The 20,195-nt window shown below is 48.4% G+C and overlaps 7 protein-coding genes across 7 annotated transcripts; 4 read left to right on the forward strand and 3 right to left on the reverse strand.

Annotated features, from left to right (window-relative positions):
* Positions 1 to 574: 574 nt before the first annotated feature.
* On the reverse strand, positions 575 to 1,548 carry EV420DRAFT_1588943 (uncharacterized protein). Its single transcript, XM_060474871.1, has 4 exons — positions 1,385 to 1,548; positions 1,251 to 1,339; positions 935 to 1,198; positions 575 to 885 (listed from the first exon to the last, which is right to left on the reverse strand). The coding sequence occupies exons 1-3, from the start codon at positions 1,444 to 1,446 to the stop codon at positions 945 to 947; spliced, it is 405 nt and encodes a 134-aa protein (XP_060322503.1). The 5' UTR covers positions 1,447 to 1,548; the 3' UTR covers positions 575 to 885; positions 935 to 944.
* A 26-nt stretch (positions 1,549 to 1,574) lies between these two features.
* EV420DRAFT_1631908 (ribonuclease H-like domain-containing protein) lies at positions 1,575 to 4,748 on the forward strand (the record flags this gene model as incomplete). The annotated part of the gene is made up of 13 exons (XM_060476171.1): positions 1,575 to 1,977; positions 2,029 to 2,112; positions 2,164 to 2,369; positions 2,420 to 2,750; positions 2,799 to 2,898; positions 2,949 to 3,039; positions 3,090 to 3,494; positions 3,551 to 3,834; positions 3,890 to 3,951; positions 3,992 to 4,018; positions 4,072 to 4,167; positions 4,223 to 4,601; positions 4,651 to 4,748. The coding sequence occupies exons 1-13, from the start codon at positions 1,678 to 1,680 to the stop codon at positions 4,746 to 4,748; spliced, it is 2,463 nt and encodes an 820-aa protein (XP_060322504.1). The 5' UTR covers positions 1,575 to 1,677.
* Positions 4,749 to 4,874: 126 nt separating this feature from the next.
* Positions 4,875 to 7,617, forward strand: EV420DRAFT_203880 (MFS general substrate transporter). Its single transcript, XM_060481197.1, has 13 exons — positions 4,875 to 5,311; positions 5,366 to 5,432; positions 5,489 to 5,622; positions 5,676 to 5,749; positions 5,814 to 5,846; positions 5,894 to 5,966; positions 6,015 to 6,501; positions 6,557 to 6,670; positions 6,740 to 6,831; positions 6,892 to 7,025; positions 7,085 to 7,217; positions 7,278 to 7,293; positions 7,371 to 7,617. Exons 1-13 carry the CDS (start codon positions 5,045 to 5,047, stop codon positions 7,430 to 7,432), a joined length of 1,686 nt encoding a protein of 561 aa, XP_060322505.1. The 5' UTR covers positions 4,875 to 5,044; the 3' UTR covers positions 7,433 to 7,617.
* Positions 7,618 to 7,634: 17 nt separating this feature from the next.
* Positions 7,635 to 9,482, forward strand: EV420DRAFT_1588956 (uncharacterized protein). The gene is made up of 2 exons (XM_060474872.1): positions 7,635 to 7,754; positions 7,813 to 9,482. The coding sequence occupies exon 2, from the start codon at positions 7,814 to 7,816 to the stop codon at positions 9,413 to 9,415; it is 1,602 nt and encodes a 533-aa protein (XP_060322506.1). The 5' UTR covers positions 7,635 to 7,754; position 7,813; the 3' UTR covers positions 9,416 to 9,482.
* A 565-nt stretch (positions 9,483 to 10,047) lies between these two features.
* On the reverse strand, positions 10,048 to 11,843 carry EV420DRAFT_1753593 (uncharacterized protein). Its single transcript, XM_060480459.1, has 4 exons — positions 10,807 to 11,843; positions 10,353 to 10,751; positions 10,218 to 10,289; positions 10,048 to 10,165 (listed from the first exon to the last, which is right to left on the reverse strand). Exons 1-3 carry the CDS (start codon positions 11,651 to 11,653, stop codon positions 10,258 to 10,260), a joined length of 1,278 nt encoding a protein of 425 aa, XP_060322507.1. The 5' UTR covers positions 11,654 to 11,843; the 3' UTR covers positions 10,048 to 10,165; positions 10,218 to 10,257.
* Positions 11,844 to 14,705: 2,862 nt separating this feature from the next.
* EV420DRAFT_1588988 (uncharacterized protein) lies at positions 14,706 to 17,369 on the forward strand. Its single transcript, XM_060474873.1, has 7 exons — positions 14,706 to 14,933; positions 14,990 to 15,004; positions 15,171 to 15,392; positions 15,421 to 15,728; positions 15,826 to 16,500; positions 16,554 to 16,655; positions 16,712 to 17,369. The coding sequence occupies exons 1-7, from the start codon at positions 14,855 to 14,857 to the stop codon at positions 17,072 to 17,074; spliced, it is 1,764 nt and encodes a 587-aa protein (XP_060322508.1). The 5' UTR covers positions 14,706 to 14,854; the 3' UTR covers positions 17,075 to 17,369.
* EV420DRAFT_1588996 (IgA peptidase M64-domain-containing protein) lies at positions 17,370 to 19,906 on the reverse strand. The gene is made up of 10 exons (XM_060474874.1): positions 19,679 to 19,906; positions 19,259 to 19,633; positions 19,078 to 19,208; positions 18,991 to 19,022; positions 18,818 to 18,939; positions 18,743 to 18,763; positions 18,672 to 18,690; positions 18,076 to 18,618; positions 17,984 to 18,022; positions 17,370 to 17,925 (listed from the first exon to the last, which is right to left on the reverse strand). The coding sequence occupies exons 2-10, from the start codon at positions 19,524 to 19,526 to the stop codon at positions 17,493 to 17,495; spliced, it is 1,608 nt and encodes a 535-aa protein (XP_060322509.1). The 5' UTR covers positions 19,527 to 19,633; positions 19,679 to 19,906; the 3' UTR covers positions 17,370 to 17,492.
* Between the last annotated feature and the right edge of the window lie 289 nt (positions 19,907 to 20,195).

The following is a 20,195-nucleotide window of genomic DNA, read 5'->3' on the forward strand; positions in this document are numbered from 1 at the left end:
TCACTCGATTCAAAAAAATTATGGCTGCCTTGATGGGGGAATAGTATAATTTGAGGGAATCGAGATTTTCCAATGAAGTTGACACGTACATAATTCAATGGATCCGATTATGGGAGTCGACAGTCGACCTCCTCAACCAAGCATGACTTCAACATAAATGAACTCAGATATCGAGCTTCGGACAGCCTCGATAGTTCTTAGCCGCCGTGGAAAACAGAAAGACTATATCCCATAAGAAAACAAGGATAGTGTGCGAGAAATCTCTTAGAACACATGGGTCTCATGCGTCAACAAGAGTTTCAGCAAGACTCGGAGTTAATGTATCTGATATCTGACGGTTGTTGATCAGAACGAGCATGCAACAGAAGTGTCCGACTTGTCCACTGCTGTTGCCGGTCCGCGACTCATCTGATCCTCTCAAAGAGTCTGAAGTACCGGATGACTTTCTTAAACTTCTCGAGGGTCTTTCTAACAGGAACCAGGGTGTGAGCGCGTACCAGCGTTCTGCGCGTGGTTGCTCCGCTGCGTGGTGATGCCAAGGTCGACCGCCTGGATGCTAATACTGAAATAATATGACGAAAGAGTGGAATATATTGCAATATCAACCGTCGCAATTCGCTGAATAGATTTGATTGCTTTGGTTTACCCTGCGTTACTGTTACCCATAGAAGAGACTTGTATGTGCATAAATTCCCGTGCGGAATACTAATAGGCGACGACGCCACAGTACCTCGTCGAATGATCTGGGACAGACAGCGCTTGAAGCAAAAATTGAGTATCATACACACTTTTTATCCCAGACTAAGCAGGACAAGGATAGCTCCATTAATGTTGTAAGTAAATGTGCTAGCATGAAGATGGTAAGGATGTGTATTCCGTAGACAGCTATTCATACAGTCAATCACTGCCATGATCTGATACGTCATTCACTCACAACATACACATCACTTTCGCCTTCTCTTTGCTTGCTTTTTCGGTGCTGAGAGGGATTCAGGTAGCCACTCATTCACTGGCTCCGCCGGCGGAGATGTCGGTTTCGTAGGAGCCGCGGAGGATGGCGGTCCGTTCTCAGCCTCTCGTTCCGCACGCGCAATAGACGCCGCAATTTCTTCAGGACTGACTTCTTCTCCCCTCTGTATCCGTGCGGCAATGTCTGGTGTTACACGGACACGTCGTACACCAGTCTGGAATCCCGGTGCTAGTAAGAGATTATTGGTCGTGGCAAAGACAGAGTAACCCAGAGTACGAACCCCCTTTCCCAATGCCGTGAACCTTGAGCTTACGAGCTAGGTACCATTTGCGCGCAAAATATGCCGACACGAGAAGAACAGAAGGGACACTGCCGGAGGTTATTTACAAAATGTTGGGGGGTAGTGCGACGCACGCTATCCAGAGAAGTGAAGGGTAGTCGTCGACGTCTGGTACTGAGGACGTCCTTCTCGACATGTTGTACGATGCAGTGACCAGTCAAGGAAAGGACGGCAAGGACGTGGTGGGAATTTCATGAACGGAGGCCGGCCCGATAGTTGTCACGTTTATCACGTGTAGTGCGTGGCAAACTTCGCAAATTTCTGGTGCTCGACGTTCATTCAGGTTTCTCTTTTCGCTGTTCAGGGCACGGAACAACCCCCTTCTCCTCCTCAAATAAAGCCTGAATTCTCTCGTTGTTCGATCAACATGGCTACAAATTTCGAGGAGCTGAACACGAACATTCCTCGTGCAGCGTTGAAGGCCACGAGAAATGCCGCTCTCTTACCCCCAGATCTCGCCTTTCACAAATCAATGGACCCCAGTTTTGCAAAAGACATAGACGTATTCTCCTCCAAGGTGTTATTCTTGACGAATCGGTTACTCGAGCTGGCGGCAACCATTGATACTCCAGGGAAAGGAAAAGGAAAAGTTCGGAGTGAAGATGATATTTTGGATAGCTTTGAGACGCTTATCGTCGACCGTATGGACCAACTGCTGGAGCGTGTTGTGAGTTCCTACCATGTATGCTTCTGTGGTAGTATAATGACATTCTTTCAGGACACCTCACTGGATGAGTACCAGGGTAAGACAAAGCCTCCTGCCATTGCAATAAATCCCTCAGTGGGCCTTTCTTCCATCAAGGTTTGGATCCTTATCAATTGTCGTTCTTACTTGCCCTCATGATATCCGCAGCAGAAGAAGAAATCGTCAGGTCAACCTGCTCCGGTCATCCAACACGCGGCCAACTTGGCTAAGCCTCAACTCAAATTCAAGGTCCTCGTCGATAATAGCAATACACCTTGGTATCCTCGTCTGAAACACAAATACCACGCGAAATTTCCCTTAGGGTATAAATTTCTTGACCAAGTTAGTGATGCATCTGATAGCGCCAGTACATTGTATGTTTGCTGTTTCATTCTTATGCATCCTCTTCTGAGCAATTTCGTAGGTCCACTCATCCATATCGATATGAAATCACCCATCTGTCGTACCCACTGCATATGTTTCATCAAGCACCACCAATACGGCCCAAGCCCTTCGAGACCTCCTCTTTCAGCTGGGTTTCTGCGCCAGAAGAGCTGCAAACCATGCTGGGGAAGCTACGTCAAGTGACAGAAATAGCAGTCGACCTGGAACACCACAGTTATCGTACTTATGCAGGATTTCTGTGCCTGATGCAGATTAGTACACGAGAAGAGGACTGGATAATAGACGTTCTTTCCCTTAGAGATGAACTGGAAGTTCTCAATGAGGTTTTTGCAGACCCGGGCATCATCAAGGTTAGTAAATCATACCTGTTATAACCTGAGACCAACCCCTACATACAGGTATTCCACGGCGCCGATAGCGATATCGTATGGCTGCAACAAGACCTAAATTTATATATCGTGAATCTTTTCGACACCTACCACGCATCTCAGATTTTATGTACGTCAAAACCTTTTGCATTCAGTGCTAGCGAAGCTGATGATCGCTAGCTTTCCCTAAGCATGGCCTCGCGAATCTACTGGAGATGTACTGCGACTTCCTCCCCGACAAGCGGTATCAATTAGCCGATTGGCGCATAAGGTATGGAATTCATGTCTCTTAACATGCTGGATCTGACAGTGTCACCTTAGGCCACTTCCTGAGGAGATGCTGAAATATGCTCGCTCCGATACACACTTCCTATTGTTTATATACGATAATCTTCGGAACGCGTTGTTGGATCGTGGCGAATCCCAAGCTCGTTCTCAAGCTCTAGAAGGTGGCCCATCATCCTCTCCGTTATCCAGCGACTCCCTACTTCGTGAGGTGCTTGCCAGATCACAGGAAACCGCTCTGAAAGTATACGAGAAAGAGCTGTATGATGCCGCTGAAGGAACTGGTAGCACTGGATGGGATACCTTGGCTCGTAAATGGAACAAAGGCGCTCTTCTCGCTTCGGCGCCAAATGTGGGCGTTGGTGCGCTTCCAAAGCAAGTATACAAAGGTGTTCATGCATGGCGGGATAAGGTTGCCCGCGAGGAGGACGAGAGTACCAGGTTAGCCGATATTAGACATTCGTAGCCTCGTTCATTCTGACCTCCGATTCTTCCAGATATCTTTTGCCTAATCATTTCCTGTTCCAACTCGCAGAAAATCCTCCCGCCGACATGGCTGCGCTATTGAGAGTTTTTCATTCTCCTCCGCCTTTAATGAAAAAAAGAGCGAGGGAGCTGTTAGATACCATCCGTGATGCAGTCAAGGCCCATCTTTCGCGTTCTGTTAGTGCCTCAAGTATTCCCGAACCGCAACCAGAACCCATGGAAGTCGAGCACGTCGATGAAGACGTTGTAGCTCCAGAAACTCAGCCAACACCGTCTTCTACCCTGTGGTCCGGCTGTCAGTCCCTGCAGACTCTTATGCATTCTTCTCATCTGATATCTCCCATTCATAGCTACGGCTGCATCGAGTTTAGCGTCCAAATCATCGCTCTTCGGGACTGCCCTTCCGAAAACCGTCCGTCCAGTCATCGTCCCCAGGTATCGCAACTTCGCAGAGCGCATTGTTTGGAAAGATGGCTCGCGTAAGGGTTCAACAGATGATTTCATGACATTGGTACTGATTCTCACTCAACAGACATCGAACACGAACCAGAGCAGCGATACGAGTCGGTTCCGGGAACTAGTTACCCGGATACATAGTACACTTTCCATCGCGCCATCTGTACCCAAGGTATTTACGTCCGTTTCCACGCTGCAACTGCCGTGGTGTACTAACTTATGCTTAGCGTGTCAGTATCGAACCTCAAGAGAATGCTATCCCCATGCAAGTTGACGAAACCGCTGAGGATGGTATAGTAGAGATGCAAGCGGAGATACCGTTTATCCCTGCGTCTCAAAGGCAGCCACGGGAACAGATTGAAGATACCCTTGTCGTGGTTGGTCAGGCTAGGCAGAAAAAGCGTAAACGAGCCGCCCCTGCAGATACAGATGACGGCACGACAGGAACGGAGGCGACTTCTTCCAAGAAATCGAAATCTGGAGAGGGTGAAAGCGCCGTTCAAGATCCAGAGCCGTTTGACTTTTCGTCTGTGCCAAATGTCCTTGACCAAGTTCCGGAAATCCACGGAGATAACAAAGTAAAAAAGAAAGGCAAACAAAAGAAAGGTGCGGTGTTTTATTGCAACATGTTTTTCCGGAATCTCATAGGAAGAAGCAGGCGGCGCGTCCTATTTCTATGGCGATTTCCCAGCTCCTCCTAAGGGACATAGTGAGGTCAAGAGTGGAAATCAGTCTCACACATTCCAGAAATGACCGGGGAATTTACGTTCTTGAAGGCGAGGTTTGTTTGCGTAGTGTTCATTGCCAATCAAATACTCGCTTGTGACCGGACTACCCGATATCTCCCTCGTTAATAAGCTGGAACTTTCGCCACAGAGTAACTGTTTTGCGTAAAGTAACGTATATGTCATCCCCTAAACCTTTTCGAAGTCGGCAGTTTTTTGAAGCGAATTCACGTGGAGCGATGATTTTTCGGCTTTTCACCTCGTATCTCGGTTGTCGTCGGACGAAAGACGTAGTGCAAGCTACTTCATTGGCTCTTGGTATGGATGAATCACATTACTCCCCCAATTTCCCCCGCTGTGGGCATTCAGAATCTTGAACAATCCACCCACTATTTTTTCCCGCCAATGACCAGCTCTGGTGCCGCGACGCCCGCTACAGTGGCCTTGAATTCGACGACAGATGTGCGTCAGTCCAGCATCGTAGAGGGTGACGACCAGTCTGTCGCTGCCCCAGTGGTCGAAGAGGATGTTTTGGATATCGAGCATCTCCCGGTCCAAGATGATCCACGAAAGTGGTCATCCATGCGCAAGGTAAGGCAATCTCACGGTCGCGTGCCGCCCTCCATTACGATCGTCGTGCTCTAGAAATTTGTCCTCGGAGTGATCTGTTCAGGCTCGATGATCGCCGGATTCGGAGCCAACATACAAAATCGTGAGGTTGCTTCCATAAGATGTATGACTGGCAGTAATTAACGAACTTTATATTAGCTGCGATCGAGGATATGGAAAGAGACCTCCCTGCAACGAGTGGGCAAATTAGCTTGAGCATTTCCTTGTTCATTGCCTTGCAAGGAGTCACACCCTTGCTTTGGAGTTCTATCAGCGAAGTGAAAGGCCGCCGGGTACAACGCAGCCAAGGTGTTTGGGTGCTGTTTTGACTAATTCATTATGCCAGTTCGTCTACCTGATTTCGCTCCTGATATTCACCGCCGGTTCAATCGTCGTGGCTACCAGCAAGACGATAGGCTTGTAAGATTCTGCTCCAACACTTGTGCCCAAGTAAATTTATTTATCAAGCGCTTCTTTTCCATAGGGTGATAGGAATGCGATGCCTGCAGGCTTTAGGGTGCGTATGGTGTTTTATCTGCTGACTTTCTTACTCATTGGGTCCAGCTCAAGCGCTGTGATGACTATCGGCGCGGCTAGTCTTGCAGACATTTTCGATCCTCAGGAAAGAGGAACAAAGGTTCGTGCCCTTAGTAGGACTGCTCAGACGCTTATTCCTGTCTCACAGATGGGTATATACTATATTTCTCCTCTTCTCGGTCCATCTCTAGGACCAGTATTTGGTGGAGTCCTCACTACAGGATTTAATTGGCGTGGCCCCTTCTGGTTCCTCGCCATCCTTGCCGGGTCTAGTTTTTTGTGCTTCTTGTTCTTTTTCAAAGACACGTACAGGAAAGAGCGAAGTTACGCATACCAAAATATCTTGAAACGGCATTTGAAGGAGCAAGCACAGCGATTGAAAAACGAAGAAAAGCAGCGGGCCAAGGAAGCTGAAACTCTGGAGAAACCAACCGATACGAAGGAGACGAGGGAGGACGGAAATGTCAAGACCGATGTTGACCTGGAAAAACAGGAAACTAGTAATCCTAACGCCGGCGCTTTGACCCCGGAAGCTCTACCAACAATAACGCTCTCTTTGAGGGATGTCAACCCGGTCCATCCGTTATGGCTCGTTCTTCGACGCCGGAACAATCTTCTCATGCTATTCTCCTCCGGTACGCGGCCTTTTGTGGACTGTGATATATGATACAACTCGACTCCTCCCCACAGGTATTCTATTCTCATACTGCTTCATAGTCGTATACACAACATCTCGAACTCTCGGGAGCGCTTACGGTTACGATGCGCTTACGATAGGATTCATCTTACTGTCGTTCGGACTGGGTCTGCAGATTGTTTCTCTTTGTTCGCTTTGCATCACCGAAACTAATGGTATTATCTGTTATCCATAAGGATCGATGGCGGGGAGCATACTAGGAGGTCGTTTCTCGGACCGTGAATTAGCAAGGCTCAGGCGAAAGAATGGAGGCAAAAGTTACCCGGAGGTTTGCATCCCCTGCCTCCTCTGCCTCCTGCTTCCCTCATCTCTCATTTTCAATCTCTAGATGCGCTTGAGGAGCACAGTATATAGCATCTGGCTCTTCCCTATGTCGGTCATAGGGCTTGCGTGGGTATGTCAACAGCGCGTGCATGTTTCTGCGATATGCGTTATGCTATTCGTTTCGGGTTTCTTCGCAATGTAAGTTTACGCTCCTCAATCAAAATTTGGATCTGTGTGATCAATGCGTTCCGTATTAGCTCTGCTTATGCCAGCGAATTGGCTTATATCGTTGATGCAAATGTGGGTCGCTCTTCCAGTGCTGTAGCGCTAAACAGTTCCTTTCGTGGAATGGCGGCATTTATTGGTACGGAGATCGCAGTACCTGTGCAGGTTTGTCACATGTTCTTGCGGCATTTTTCCTTACTGACTTGCAAGGACACTCACTGAAAGGATAAGCTTGGCGATGGTGCGTTTTTTGGGTTCTTCGTGATGGAAACTAATACATTGTTTACCTACTTCCCCTCCTTACTGCGGTGCTCACAGGCTGGATGTATACAATCTTTGCCCTAATTCTGTTGCTCAGTGGACTATTGGTTTGCTGGTAATAAAAAAGGGCGAGGAATGGAGAGTTCAAGGAGAAGTGAGTGAAGACGGTAGCAAATAATAGAACTTAGGATGGCCTCTATTGGAAGCTGTTAATTGACCCTAGATCCTGTAGACCAGCAATATGTATTCCACAAAGTCTATGTCCTGATTTTTCTGCTTTCTCTAAATGTCAGCGGCCCGGAAGCATAACCTCAGCACCGCCACCATCGCCACCCAATTGCGACTGCCATCCTCACTCAACGAGGCCACCCAACTCACCGGTGTCAAAGACCCACTCGTGCAAAGAAAGAAAGAGCTTATTAGCACACAATTATATTGCACGTGGCGTCTAGGTAACAGTTGTAACGATGTAAAAAATCACTGACAACGGGATACACAGGATGCCACTTGTTTCCGTTTCCGATATTCTGGGAACGAACCATGCTCCAAATGAACACGACTGTGTTGTGATCCAAAAGTCTCTGTCTGAACAGGAACAGCTCCTTGAGCAAGTTCGAACACAAAAGGCTGATCTTGAAGAGCAGCTTTTGGTCACTAGCCAACGTGAAGCCCAACTTGTCAAGTCCATCGCTGACCATCGTACGCTCCTCCGTGCAAGTCCTATACGTTCTCTCCCTGCGGAGCTTCTGGGAGAAGTATTTCTCGCTCACTGCGCACAATACCCAAATCTTGATTCCGGTCGTCATGATGGTGTTGCTTTCCGGAAGAGTCGTCTACGACTCCTGTGGGTATGTAGGAGGTGGCGGGATGTGGCATTATCGATACCCAGGATTTGGGCGGTTCTGTCCGTGGAATACCACGCATTCAATAGGCCTCATTCAGAAGAAGCCGCAGCTTGGGCTTCGGTGCTTAAGAGATGGATATCATCGTCAGGGCACCTGCCTCTCAGTATTAACTTCACCTTCACCGAGTCTTGGGATTCACATTATCACAGTGACTACCAAAACATTGCCTTCAATGCTATTTTTTCCCAACTACATCGATGCAAATGTTTCATCGGCAGATTGGAGTTCGATTTCAATGGGCATGATGCTGTTCATAGGGCACTAGACCAGAATATCCCAGATGCTCCGATGCTTGAGACACTTTCGCTTCGCTCCTATCGTTCCAGCTCCGCGTCACCCATCATCAACTGGCGGCGAAAACTTTATGCCACAATTCCTCGACTTCGTCATCTAGACGTCGACAGTGCCAGTGGTATTGTCTCCTTACCAGTGCAAAATATCATCACGGTAAAGCTTGAAACAGCTGCGTTGAGCGATCTCTTTTACCTTGTGGAAAATGCGGCAGTCCTAGAGGAATTGGAAGTGGGAGAGGTGGAACAGAGTAGAGATCTTCAGCACAGCCAACGTGATGCCCATCGATTGGACAGTCTAGTCAATGTCCATTTCCGGTATACCGACAGTGCAGCGGTCAGTCGATTCATTGATTATGTGACGCTTCCTTCGATCAGCGAGCTCGCTGTTCGAACGAGCTCACCGTGGTCAGATCCCGCTGCCTCATGGCCAGATATCGATATCTTCATCCGTTTTTTCGAGCGATCAGCGTGTTCCTTGACCAAATTGATCATCGCGGCTCCTGAAGTCGACGAACGTGGGTTTCTTCTGGGTATACTTCCCTCCGTTCCGTCCCTCCAAGTCTTGCACATCGAAAACGAAGATTACGACGTGCCCTTACTTCTTCCATCCTCTGTGATTGAGTATCTCACCGGCAAGCCCAAGAGACAGAACCTTACGGCACTCACAGACCTACGAATTTCTGTACAGCTGCGTCAAATGACCGGTGTGAAGAAACTCCTCGATTACCGTCATACGAACTGGGGGACGCTCGGAGTAACTAGGCTTAGTTGCTTCTCGGTTATCGTTGTAGCGGCGCGGCTCTCTACAGCTCAGATGAAATCTCGAAGACAGCAGATGCGGGAAGTCTTTAGCCCCTACCAGAAGGCCGGTCTAAGTTTGGCGTGGCGTATTCAGAGCCGGTGATTTTTTTTCATTTATATATCCGCCTTAGAATGGCAAGAATATATCTCAGCTATTTTTTTTTCGGCCAACCTTTGCCACTGCACGTTTCAAGTTCTACCATTTCGCATCATCGATTTCGTATCGGAACAGGTGCTGCTTGGACGTAAGCTCAGTCGGCCTTCATTCCGGTGCAACTCTGTAGCCGACCAGCTGTGCACTGTGCCAACTGGCGCACAACTTCCGCTGTAACGAAGAGGTAGGCTGGACTGCGCCGAAACGTTTCTTGCACATGTTGAAAGCCATGTCATCGAAATAACTGACAGTGACTGCGTGCTGACGCTGTCTTGCCCCATCAATGGTGCTCGTCAAAAATGCATGTAGTTGATTGTCAAATACGGAGCGTCCAAGTCATGTACTTGGCCGGTTCTCTACTATCTATCTTGAAGAAAGCCAAGAATATTTTTTGTTTCACAATCGGAGATCACTGTTGTGCACGTTTTCGCGTTCGCTCTTTCCCCAACTTGATGCACCTAGCCTCAGTACGTTTTCGGAGAGGGTTTTATTAAGACTATGTCTACGAGACCGTCAGTGATTAACAGGCCAAGTTTGAAAATCAGATGCGACGGTTGCATAAGCTCATGCATTAATGGAGGGGTTGCTCAAAGTTTCCACATTTCTGCCAGCATATTGATGATACTTCATAGTATTCCTTCTACAAATATATTCAAGATTACAGGGAACCTCAGCTTTGTAGTGATACAAGTCTACTACCTACGGGGTAAGCCTGTCAGGTGGAAGTTCGGTCCGTGAATGAAGAACTTACGATCTTTGAGTGTGTCGTTATTGCTGGTGTAACACTTGCGCTAGTTAAACTCTCCGCTCCATACTCGACGCACTATGCAAAAAATTGATTGGGTGAGTCTGGGGAAGACGCCGAAGAGGATAAGTAATCCCATACCTCGAATTGCCTCCACACTCAAGATACCTCGGTGACGCAATATAGGCAGCGACTTTTTGACCTCTTTGAGTGAAGCTCTCAGAGTCTCGGCCCCCTTGGCACCTGTGCACAAGAAGCTATAACAGTTATGCCCACATTGACTGTGCAGCTTAAGATCCACGCTACGAAGCGATGGCATGTCGCGACAATGGCCAATGTGTTCATCCAATAATGACCATTCATGACACGGCGGTACGTGATTGCCTCGTAAAATCACCAGCAGTTTTAGCTCCTCCAACGTACGCGTCAATGGTATCAAAGCGGGAGGTGGTACGAAATCGACGCTAACGTACAGCGATCGCAGACGCGCGAGATGTTCTGTCTTCAGAAGAGGCCCTTGGCTCAATGAAGAGTCCCATTCTGATTGTCCGAGTCCATCAGTTCTTTCTCCCACGCAACAAAATGGGGGACATACCAAAAAGTTGCCGATAGACCAGGCACTCCAGAGTATTCGAGGCTTGATCGATGATGGCTTGAACCAAAGAACGCTGCCTCTGCAGATCTTTCCCCGTAAAGCCCACCGAAAGCTCACGGAGGTGATGGGTGTCGAATAGAGAATTTGGACCTGATAGATACATTGCGCTAACTGGACAATCATATCCTGATAGCTCCAATGCTTCGAGACGCGGACGTATCACGGGCTCCCGTACGTCTGCATCAGCCAGACCATCAGAACGGGGAGCGCGTGAATATTCGATCCAATTCAGTGAAAGCCGCTTCAAAGATGGTGATCCAGCGAGGCGGCCCATCAGAGTGCGTGGTAGGTCGATATCTTCCAGTTGATCAATGTCAATGCACTGGACACTGGGGAGGGAAAACGACCGAAATAAAGCCTCCTTGAAGACCGACGGCAGCATACGCCACGATACCTTGCTATCGTCAGCACCAACGGTGATGCGTTGCAAGTTCTGCAGAGAATCGAGGATGCATGGTAGCGTGTCCTCATGATAAATTCCGCGAACACCTCTTCCGTATTCAACTTGAAAGTGTACCATTCGAAGTGAGACGACAAAGAACGCGATGTAGGGTGAGCTGCGAAGAAGGGAATGAAAGTTGTCGCAGGTACACATTATTCCCCCAGAAAATGGACGAGCACTGCTAGAGCGGTAGTCCTTTTGAGCCAAGATGACTCGAGAAAATGTGTGCTTGCGGCTGGAAGGGAGAAAGGCATGAGAAACGAGGGCGCATGTTTTTAGGGTTGGCATATCGTCGTGCACGAAGGCGATGACTTCGTCAATGAGCTCCTGGGGAATGTAGCGCATAGTCTAAGCAAGTGACTAGTGGGAGGCCGGGGATGGATTTGAGCGCAGATTTGGGGCAGTTAAGAAGCCAAGAATTTGTTGCGGGCTTTTCAAGTATCATCGTGGAATACCTCATGTGTGAATGTCAGATATCGGGGGGTGTACCGAAAATATTCGTCTTTGCTCCTAGAAAATTAAGTCGAGGCTTGAGATCAACAAATCCGGTCCCGAAATTCCGAGCCGGCGCCCATATTTAGTCATCACCTTCCTCTCTTGTCATCCACCGCGACTGACGTCTGATACACCAGTACATACAATCACTGGTCCTTTCCGCATGTTAGTCATTAATTATATCGCACCTTTTATTGCTTCTCACGTACGTTGAATTTTTATCATTCACTGTCCATCATACTCATGATAGTTCCCCGGGTTTCGGCGACAACGGTGGACAAAAATCTAGGCCGTCTGCGCGTCTATACCCGCTTCACGGAGATGATGAACTTTCTGCTGATCTCCGATGGCAACGCTCGCACTGTCGCAGTAACTTCCCACTCCTTACACTGATCTTCCACACTTTGGGTCGCTCGCAAATGCTTTCATGCATTACTGGGGGCTCATGAAAAGGACCCCAAGTGGCGCCGAGAACCCCTTTCGATGCAAATTCCTGAATCATATTTCGAAGCGCATGGCGCTTTGGGGGCTGGGTGTCCGTTTCAGAACTTGTTACCGCCAGAAATCGTCACAGAATTTTCTACGGGACGGAACTATTAACGGCCTCGACTCTTAGCGTGTGTTATCTACGTTCAAAGAGAACCATTCCTTTGAAGAACTTCCTTATTTTGGCTTTATGTTCTACTCGGGATTCCATTTGAATCATGGAAAAGCGGAAGACCGTCAAAGGGATTGCTCTGGATCCAAGGTCCCTTTCTGTTTGAGACTCTTCGCTATTATCTTGCGTCTTGCGATCAAAGTATATGCATTCCCGCCGCTCATCAACATCGGACAGCACTTCAGCGTCTCGCTATCTATGCAATCACGTAGACAAGACTTTGACGAGACTCTTGATATTGGCCCCCGCTTATTTTAGCCTCGACAATCACGAGCTTGCGAACGGTATCTCCGCTGGACCCAATATACCAAGCCATGTACTAGTATATGTTGTATCATATCCTCACGCAGGGGCGAACCACTCCACAGTCTGGAGAGCGCTCAGACTGCGTGGAGGCGCTCGATCGGACGTGCTGGTGACTTCTCATTTAGTCAGCCGACGCAGCTCGCACGAGGAATAATGTCAGTCCAATCTGTAGTCACTTGCAACGGAAGGAATCGTCAAGTCTTAGTCCGACCTTGCGTTGGTTGACAGTTGTGGTAAAGTTGATTGAAATTCTCCTTCATCAATTCACCCCGTTCGTTTTGTGCAGATACTGGCCGACAGTTCAATCCAATATACATGGAGTATATAGCGATGAAGTTTGGGACAATCCGCTACATGCTCGTTGAGGTTTCTGCCAATCTTCCTTGTTAAGTATCGAAAATTCCTAACAAGTTCTCACCAGCAATCATTGGAAGTCTTCCTTCAATTCATTAGGATCCCAAATGCAACGACCACTGTAATCTACATATACCTCTTCCGGTCCGGACTTAGCCTCGACAGACGCTGCAGGATGCAACCTGATTTCAACTTCATTGTTTCAGCATCCTGTCTAGTGGAGTATAAACGTTTTCCGAGCATGGATCGGTTTTCCAGCACTCCTAGCTATCCAAGCCACTGCGGGATTCGACTGTTCTTCTAGTTTTATCCAGGACACGCGTGGTCTTGCCCTTTCCGCGCGTTGACTAACAGCCCAGTTGAATGTTCACCCATAGACCGAAGACCGGCCGTTGGTAACTTTTCCAGATGGTAAAGACCCTCCGTCGCTCAGTTGTGTGCGCCTGACAAGCTCATTAAAGCGGCGTCTGGTAGATCTGACAAGCCACTCGGTATCTTGCTTCTGGTGAGTGCGGCAAAGGAATAGCCCATAGGCAACTGCTATGATTTATCCCACAGACTCCAGCCGAACTTAGTACGAATAGCCTCAGGCAACGCATTGAGTTCCTGACACCAGGAGCAGCAGACGGAACAACGAAGAAGTTCAAACGGAGGTTCTAGTGAGCGGCAAAACCCGATGATCTCTAAAATTATTTTTGGACTTTAGTCTGTCTTCCCAAACTGGGACGACAGTGCACTTCCTCCGCCTCATGCAGGTCTTGTCCCGAGGCGATGGCGGACCGATTGTGACATATTGGATGCCGTTACCGATGGACAGTTGGGCCCAGCATTCTGATAAGGGATTATAAACGGGACTGCGACGTCACGGGTTGTTCTTCTATCACTTTTGGACCGCCTTACCTTCGTCGCCGTCGCCTTTGGTCCGAAGGGGAGGTTCAAGTGTGACATCGAGGACGCTGCGGACAAGAGTATAGAGCTTTTGAGCTACATCGTCGAGGGGGAAGTGAGGAGTGAAAGTACTTACCTCGCATGTTTTCGTTTTGTCATTATACCGTCACTGATATTCATCACTGCGCTATATCAAGCATCAAATTTGGAACTTAACGTTTTGCGGTTGATGGAATGACGAAATCATTGTGCGCTTTTGACTATTGAGGACTCTGGTCTTCTTCTGACCTTTTACTTTCTCTTGTTGGAAAGAGCGTCTGCTGGAGACTTCGTGAGAGTAACTCTTGAGCATGAACTATAGGTAGTACTGGCAACCTGGCCGATGTCCTTTATCTGATTGTCCGCTGTTAAGTCGTCGAAAATTTGGCGGACCGAGTAAACTGATCAAAGGCGTTTATATGAGTTGCCATGTTCACAATACCATCTTTCCGTCATCGAGAGCTTCTCAACAATCTTACTAAGGTTTGCATACTATTGCTTGGGAAGGAGAAAACGACGTCGCAAAGGTCAACGATATTCTTGACGTTGTACTTGGGGACATATTACGAAGTTGTGCCTGTCCTCTTAAGTAAAGTGTAAAAAAATATTAACTAATTATCTATTTCTATTTTGGGATTCATCGTTTCTGTGCCGGTGCTTCATCTTAGTCTCTGCCACCCACCACCACCTACCGCCATTCTTTGCTTTCCTCTCCTCCTTTCTGTTGCTTGCCAATCCCGGAATCGAGCCTTTGGTTGGCTCGATTTCCGCTTTAATTCCCATAATTTTCTTTATTTTTCTCAACCATGGCCCTTACCCAAACGGTAACTTTACCTGGTCCGGGTCCGTCTTGGGACGAGGAGGTGGTACCGGCTCTGCGAAAAAGTAAAATCTTCGACGAACATTCCTGTTGTTTGAGACTTGCTAATGATATACTCCAGGACTGGAGAATGAGAGTCGAACACTTGCCCGGCGCATATCAGCTATTTCTATAACCTCGTCGGAGGACGTGTCGAAAGTGACGGCGAGCAACGAGTTTGGATATCGAGGACAGAACTCTGCTTTGAATTCCTTATCAAAACAATGCGACAACTTCGCGTTCTCGACCCTTTCAACAACAAGCACGGACTTCCTTAGATCGTGGTTCATCATCCTCACGCGTTACCCCCGCCAAATCTTCTTCGACCCGTTCAAGAACATATTCGCAACCTTATTCGTCTGACACGCAGAAAGGACGACTCAATGGGAAGTCCAATGGTTCGCGGTCAAGATCTCCTCGCCATGTCGAAGCCAAACCAACTCGCATACCCAAGCCTACTCGAAGCAGAGCTGGCAGTACCTCAAGTCATAACTATGCCATCCCGGGAAATAGCAGGCAGTCCCTACGGTTCCCCGCAGTCAACCACCACTGATCCTGACTTATGGATAGTGCATGAACAACCGGCAGCTGCTTCTCGTTCGACTATATCCGAAACGAGTCGTCAACAACCGATTCTTCTCAACGAGCCAGCTCCTTTCAAACCAGAATCATCCCCTTCTCTCAATGCATATCAATCCCAGGAAAGCATCCGAAAGCCGCTTGACGACCCTCCACGGCCCTCCATGGAATCAGAAGAACGTCCGTTTGAGCATTGGTATCGGGGAGAGGTGTCGCGGAATGGTGGTGTGGGCGAACTAAGAGTAGGCCGGCGCCAAGAGATGCTGGAAATCGCCAACTATGGCCATTCCCTTAGAACGAAAACCGAGGCCCAGAATGCTTTGGACGGACGCCCTTGAGGAAGGTAGGCGAAGGCGAAGGCGAGCGGACAGTGTTGGCGCTACTGAACGCAGGGAGAGCTTCCACATGGAAGAAGATGGCGTTGCAGACGCTACTCAAGTAATGGACGAGCACCCATTGACCGACTTGGATGGAGAAGCTTCGGACGCTGGGAACTCGTCAGACTATTACACGCCATATTCCAATCACAATGGTGTGTCTGATGCTTCGTCTGCTTTGACACCTGGGCCTACAGCCACGCGTGGATCGCGGAGTATTACGCCCACTTTCCATCGACCATCTTCCCGTCAACAACCATCTCGAATACCTACACCTACACGTCAGATGACCGAACACTCTCGAATGGCGACACCTACGCAAATAGCAAGGGGATCTAGCGAGCCCCCTTCTTTTGCATCAACTTCATACACTCCACCTAGCCGTTCGCAGACTAAAACCGCCTCACCTACATTGCAACAAAAACGTGGTGCTTCACCCGCTTCTCTCTCTGCGTCATCAAAGTCAAGGACGACCATATCCAAAGCTACACGTGCTAGGAACGAGGCTTTGAGGAAAGAACGAGACGAAGAAGCAAAGAGGCGCAGTGTCGCTCATTACCCAACACCCAACGACGATATGCGAGACGCCATACCTACATGGACAGAACCTGTACCTCGGGAAGGTAATTGGGACGATGTAAGTCTAAGACTCATCAGGTTGTAATATCCACTGATGTATCGCTCCCCTAGGTGGTTCTACCAGTCGTTGCTAGAAAGAGGGGCCTCGACGGTCATTACGAGCAAGCGGATGGTAGCCCTAAGCCCAGACCAATGGAAAGAGTCGTCGCACCGGCAAGTGTTCTTTTACCCTACGCTACAAGTCTGTTTTGGTTTACCTTCATTGACAGGCTCCCGGAACATTCGGATATGACCACTCGAAGTATCGTCCACCGTTGGATGGTGATCCTGACAGTATCCTCATGGATGAGTTCGGAAGACCTAATAACGACCACCCAACTGTACAAGATACGGCGTACGAGGAGGAGACAAAGCCGCGTCCGCCACTATCTCCAATATCTACGAATCATGACCGGACACCCTTGCCGGTTCGGACGCAGCCTCCTGCATCGCCTGTACCATTCTCACACTACGCGCCAAACACTACTGCAAAACTACAACCAGTTTCTGCTGGTGCGGCAAAGCTTGAGGTCCAGGAACCTCGTCTAGAAGAAGAGGATGCAGGAGGATGCTGCAAGTGCGTTGTTATGTGACCTTTTTCATATTTCATTTTGGCGCGTATGGATTTTCCCTTCTCTGTCTTTTTTCGCATGCCTCCTCGTTCTGTATTGCTGTGAGCCCTCATAATCACTTACCGCCTTAGGCCTCGTCCTCCTTGCTATCGATTACTACATAATCATACTTCACTGTGTCCTTCCTTTAAGACCACTGTCGTTCAATGGCACATGTCAGCGCATCCACCACTTTTGTGCTTTTATCCTCGTGTATTCATATCCGCTTTCGACCTTACCGTACGTTCCTAATGCGCTTACTATGTGGACAGTTTATTCTCTTTCAACCTGGTTTTATTGGAATACCCTACAGCACAGTATTTACCCCATCATGCAATTCATTTGGAAGTCAAATATTCTCCTCTCTGCACACCGAACACAGAGTCGCAAGCAATGGACATCACTGTTCACAAACATCTGTAACCATGTAATCCATACTGTCAACCAGATGGCCTTCCTTATCCACTCTCACTTCCGTGGTGACGTATTTCGCGGTTACCGTATAAGTTGCGCCGGCGTTCTCGTCCACGATAAGAGTTGTTTTATTGGTAAACGCTTCAATGACCTCTCCATTCCTAGACCAAGTAATCGTATAACTTTCGGTCGGCTCAATTGGCACTTGTCTGAACTGGGCCAACGGGATCAACTTGACAGTGAGTGTCTTGGACTTCCCAGAACAGCCCTCGGTCAAACTATCGATCAGATTGACCTTTGACAGCAGGGCGTGCCAGAGACCTTCTAGGCAGACCTTGCAGAAGTTAGAAGTCGTGACGAGTCGCATGAGACAGTCCTCGTTTGTTGGGCGATAGGACGTCTTGTTCGTGGCGGAGTAACTGTAGGAACGAGGAGCCATTAATCTTGACTCTTTAAGCATAATTATGGAGAACGGACGTGGGGAAAACACCATAGTAATTCGGTGCCGCGATGAACCTGTAATGAGTGTGAGAAAACATCTTTTTCTGATGAGAAGGGGACCAACGCACTCATTCTCATCACCGAATTCCAAGATTTCCACGTTGCACAACTGAGCTATACCTTCTCTGTCCGCGTTGAGGAGCGTGAACTTGACCTCATGCGTACCACCGGCCAAAGCATTGTCTCGATAGACGTCATAATGCCATCGATCTACGCCCAGTCCTTCTTTGGGAACCCAACCTAGGTCAATACCATCCAATTTCACCGTGAGGTCGGAGCTCTCCAAAAGGCCCGAGAGCGAAAATCGGACGAGGTGGCGCGAAAACGTTCCGGATGAAACGAACTCGGTTGTCCAGGGCTTTGATGTGTTGAGCATAGACCAGGCGTAGTCTTGAAGCGGCATGACGGATCGTTCGACGCGAGAAGGTTGGTCGTCCTCTGGAGGGTTCGTAAGCCAATGAGCCCATGGAACGGGTTCGCTCAAGTCGTGATATGCATCGACGCCGCGGTAGACCTCGCCTCCATCATACTCCTCCCCAACGAGGATGATGGAGTGCCCAAGTTCGTGGCGTAGGATCGAGGGTCCGTTGACTATTGATGATGTGATTACACTGTAGGAAGATAAGCTTTCTTGGGTAAATACTCATAGTCACTTCGTACTGACGTGTATCTGCCACCAAGACCTATCGCGGATACATTAGATTTAGGATGCTAGGCCAGCCATCAGTTTCTCACCCCCGTACAATGGATCATTGCCTTGGACCTTAAATCGGTAAAAGGTTCCCTGACATGGGAAATTTTGTTCCTTACCTAGCAAAATGGGAAAATCACATTGATCTCCCATGGAGGAGCACGCAGCTCCCGCCACTTCTGGCTTTGCATAATAGACCCCGCGAAGTTCTGTTCCGGGGCGATAGAGGCCGTACGTGGTACTGCGCATCGATTAGTGCATCGTGAGTGAGAGACGGTTGCTTTAAGCTTGCTTCTTGGGCTTTCCACCTACACCAACACCGCTCTGAGAAGTACGTTAAAGGCAACGTAATGAATGAGCTTGGAATACAGTCACTCACTTCTTGACTGGGTGTGAATGCGGCCCAGAAATTGAGTATTGGCTGGACTGTATTGAATGTTTGGTTTTTGGAGACGTCCTCCGCTAGTCGCATAGCGTCCACGATGAATTTTTCGCGCTCCTCGAGAATGTCTATGGGAGGTGTTTTATTAGATAAAATCACACCAGAGGCGAATGCTCACAGCCATCGGAGAAGAAAACCAAGTCGACTCGATTATTGCTGGGCCCTGAGACGATAAGCGGCTCGATTTCAAGTGGAGGGGGTTCGACACCACTGTATTCGAGTGTTTCTTGATCTGGGTACCAGTACGGGATGTCGTATTCTTCATTGAATTGGCGAACACATTTACCCGAGTGGCTAGGGACAGATAGGTGGTCATTGAGAGACTCAGAATGGTGATGTGCCTTGGCGCCGCAGATTAGAGCCAGAGCCAGGAAGGTAAACAACATTGTCGCCCTGGAGATGCTTGAGTTATATTGAATGATTAGATTTGAGAGATATAAAACTGTCTCTAGCAATAGGACACAATGAAAACGATAGATTTGGAGACGAATGACTGCTTTTTGATAAGTAGTTCGTGGCAGGGTCTTTTGGTACTCACCGATTGTAAGAATACCTAACAGGCCCAAGGACTTTTTGGATCCTAATAATTCGAATCCAAAAATACAAGCGAATGAAGCGACTTCACCTGAGTGAGGTTGAAGCTTGAAGTGTCGGAGGTTGGTCGAAGTTCCTGTTGAGATTAACTTCTCGACTTCGTGAGAAAATGGACGTGCGGGGCGGCCGGGCCGATGATTCCAACACAGCCACGATCATCTACGGCAAGCGCTAGATCTACCACTGCTATGTGTACAGATTCTACACAGCACTGCTAACAGACATATGTGCCAATTATATGACCGTTTGTCACTCTGAGTCATCTTACATAGAGCCGTTGACTCTGGTCTATGGCCCCGGGGCCCCCAGGTGAAATGTATAGCTTCCAACCCTTTTCCCGAATATAACGTTGCTGTGCGTCAATGAGAGTTTGGACTCGTGTGCTTCAAGTTCACTATTCAATGTGTTCAATGTTCCCTTTGTCTTTTTTTTTAATTGTCATAGCAACCCTGCCTCTCCCG

The sequence above is a fragment of the Desarmillaria tabescens genome (genome assembly GCF_030435595.1).
Source record: "Desarmillaria tabescens strain CCBAS 213 chromosome Unknown EV420scaffold_116, whole genome shotgun sequence".
NCBI classification, from domain to species: domain Eukaryota; kingdom Fungi; phylum Basidiomycota; class Agaricomycetes; order Agaricales; family Physalacriaceae; genus Desarmillaria; species Desarmillaria tabescens.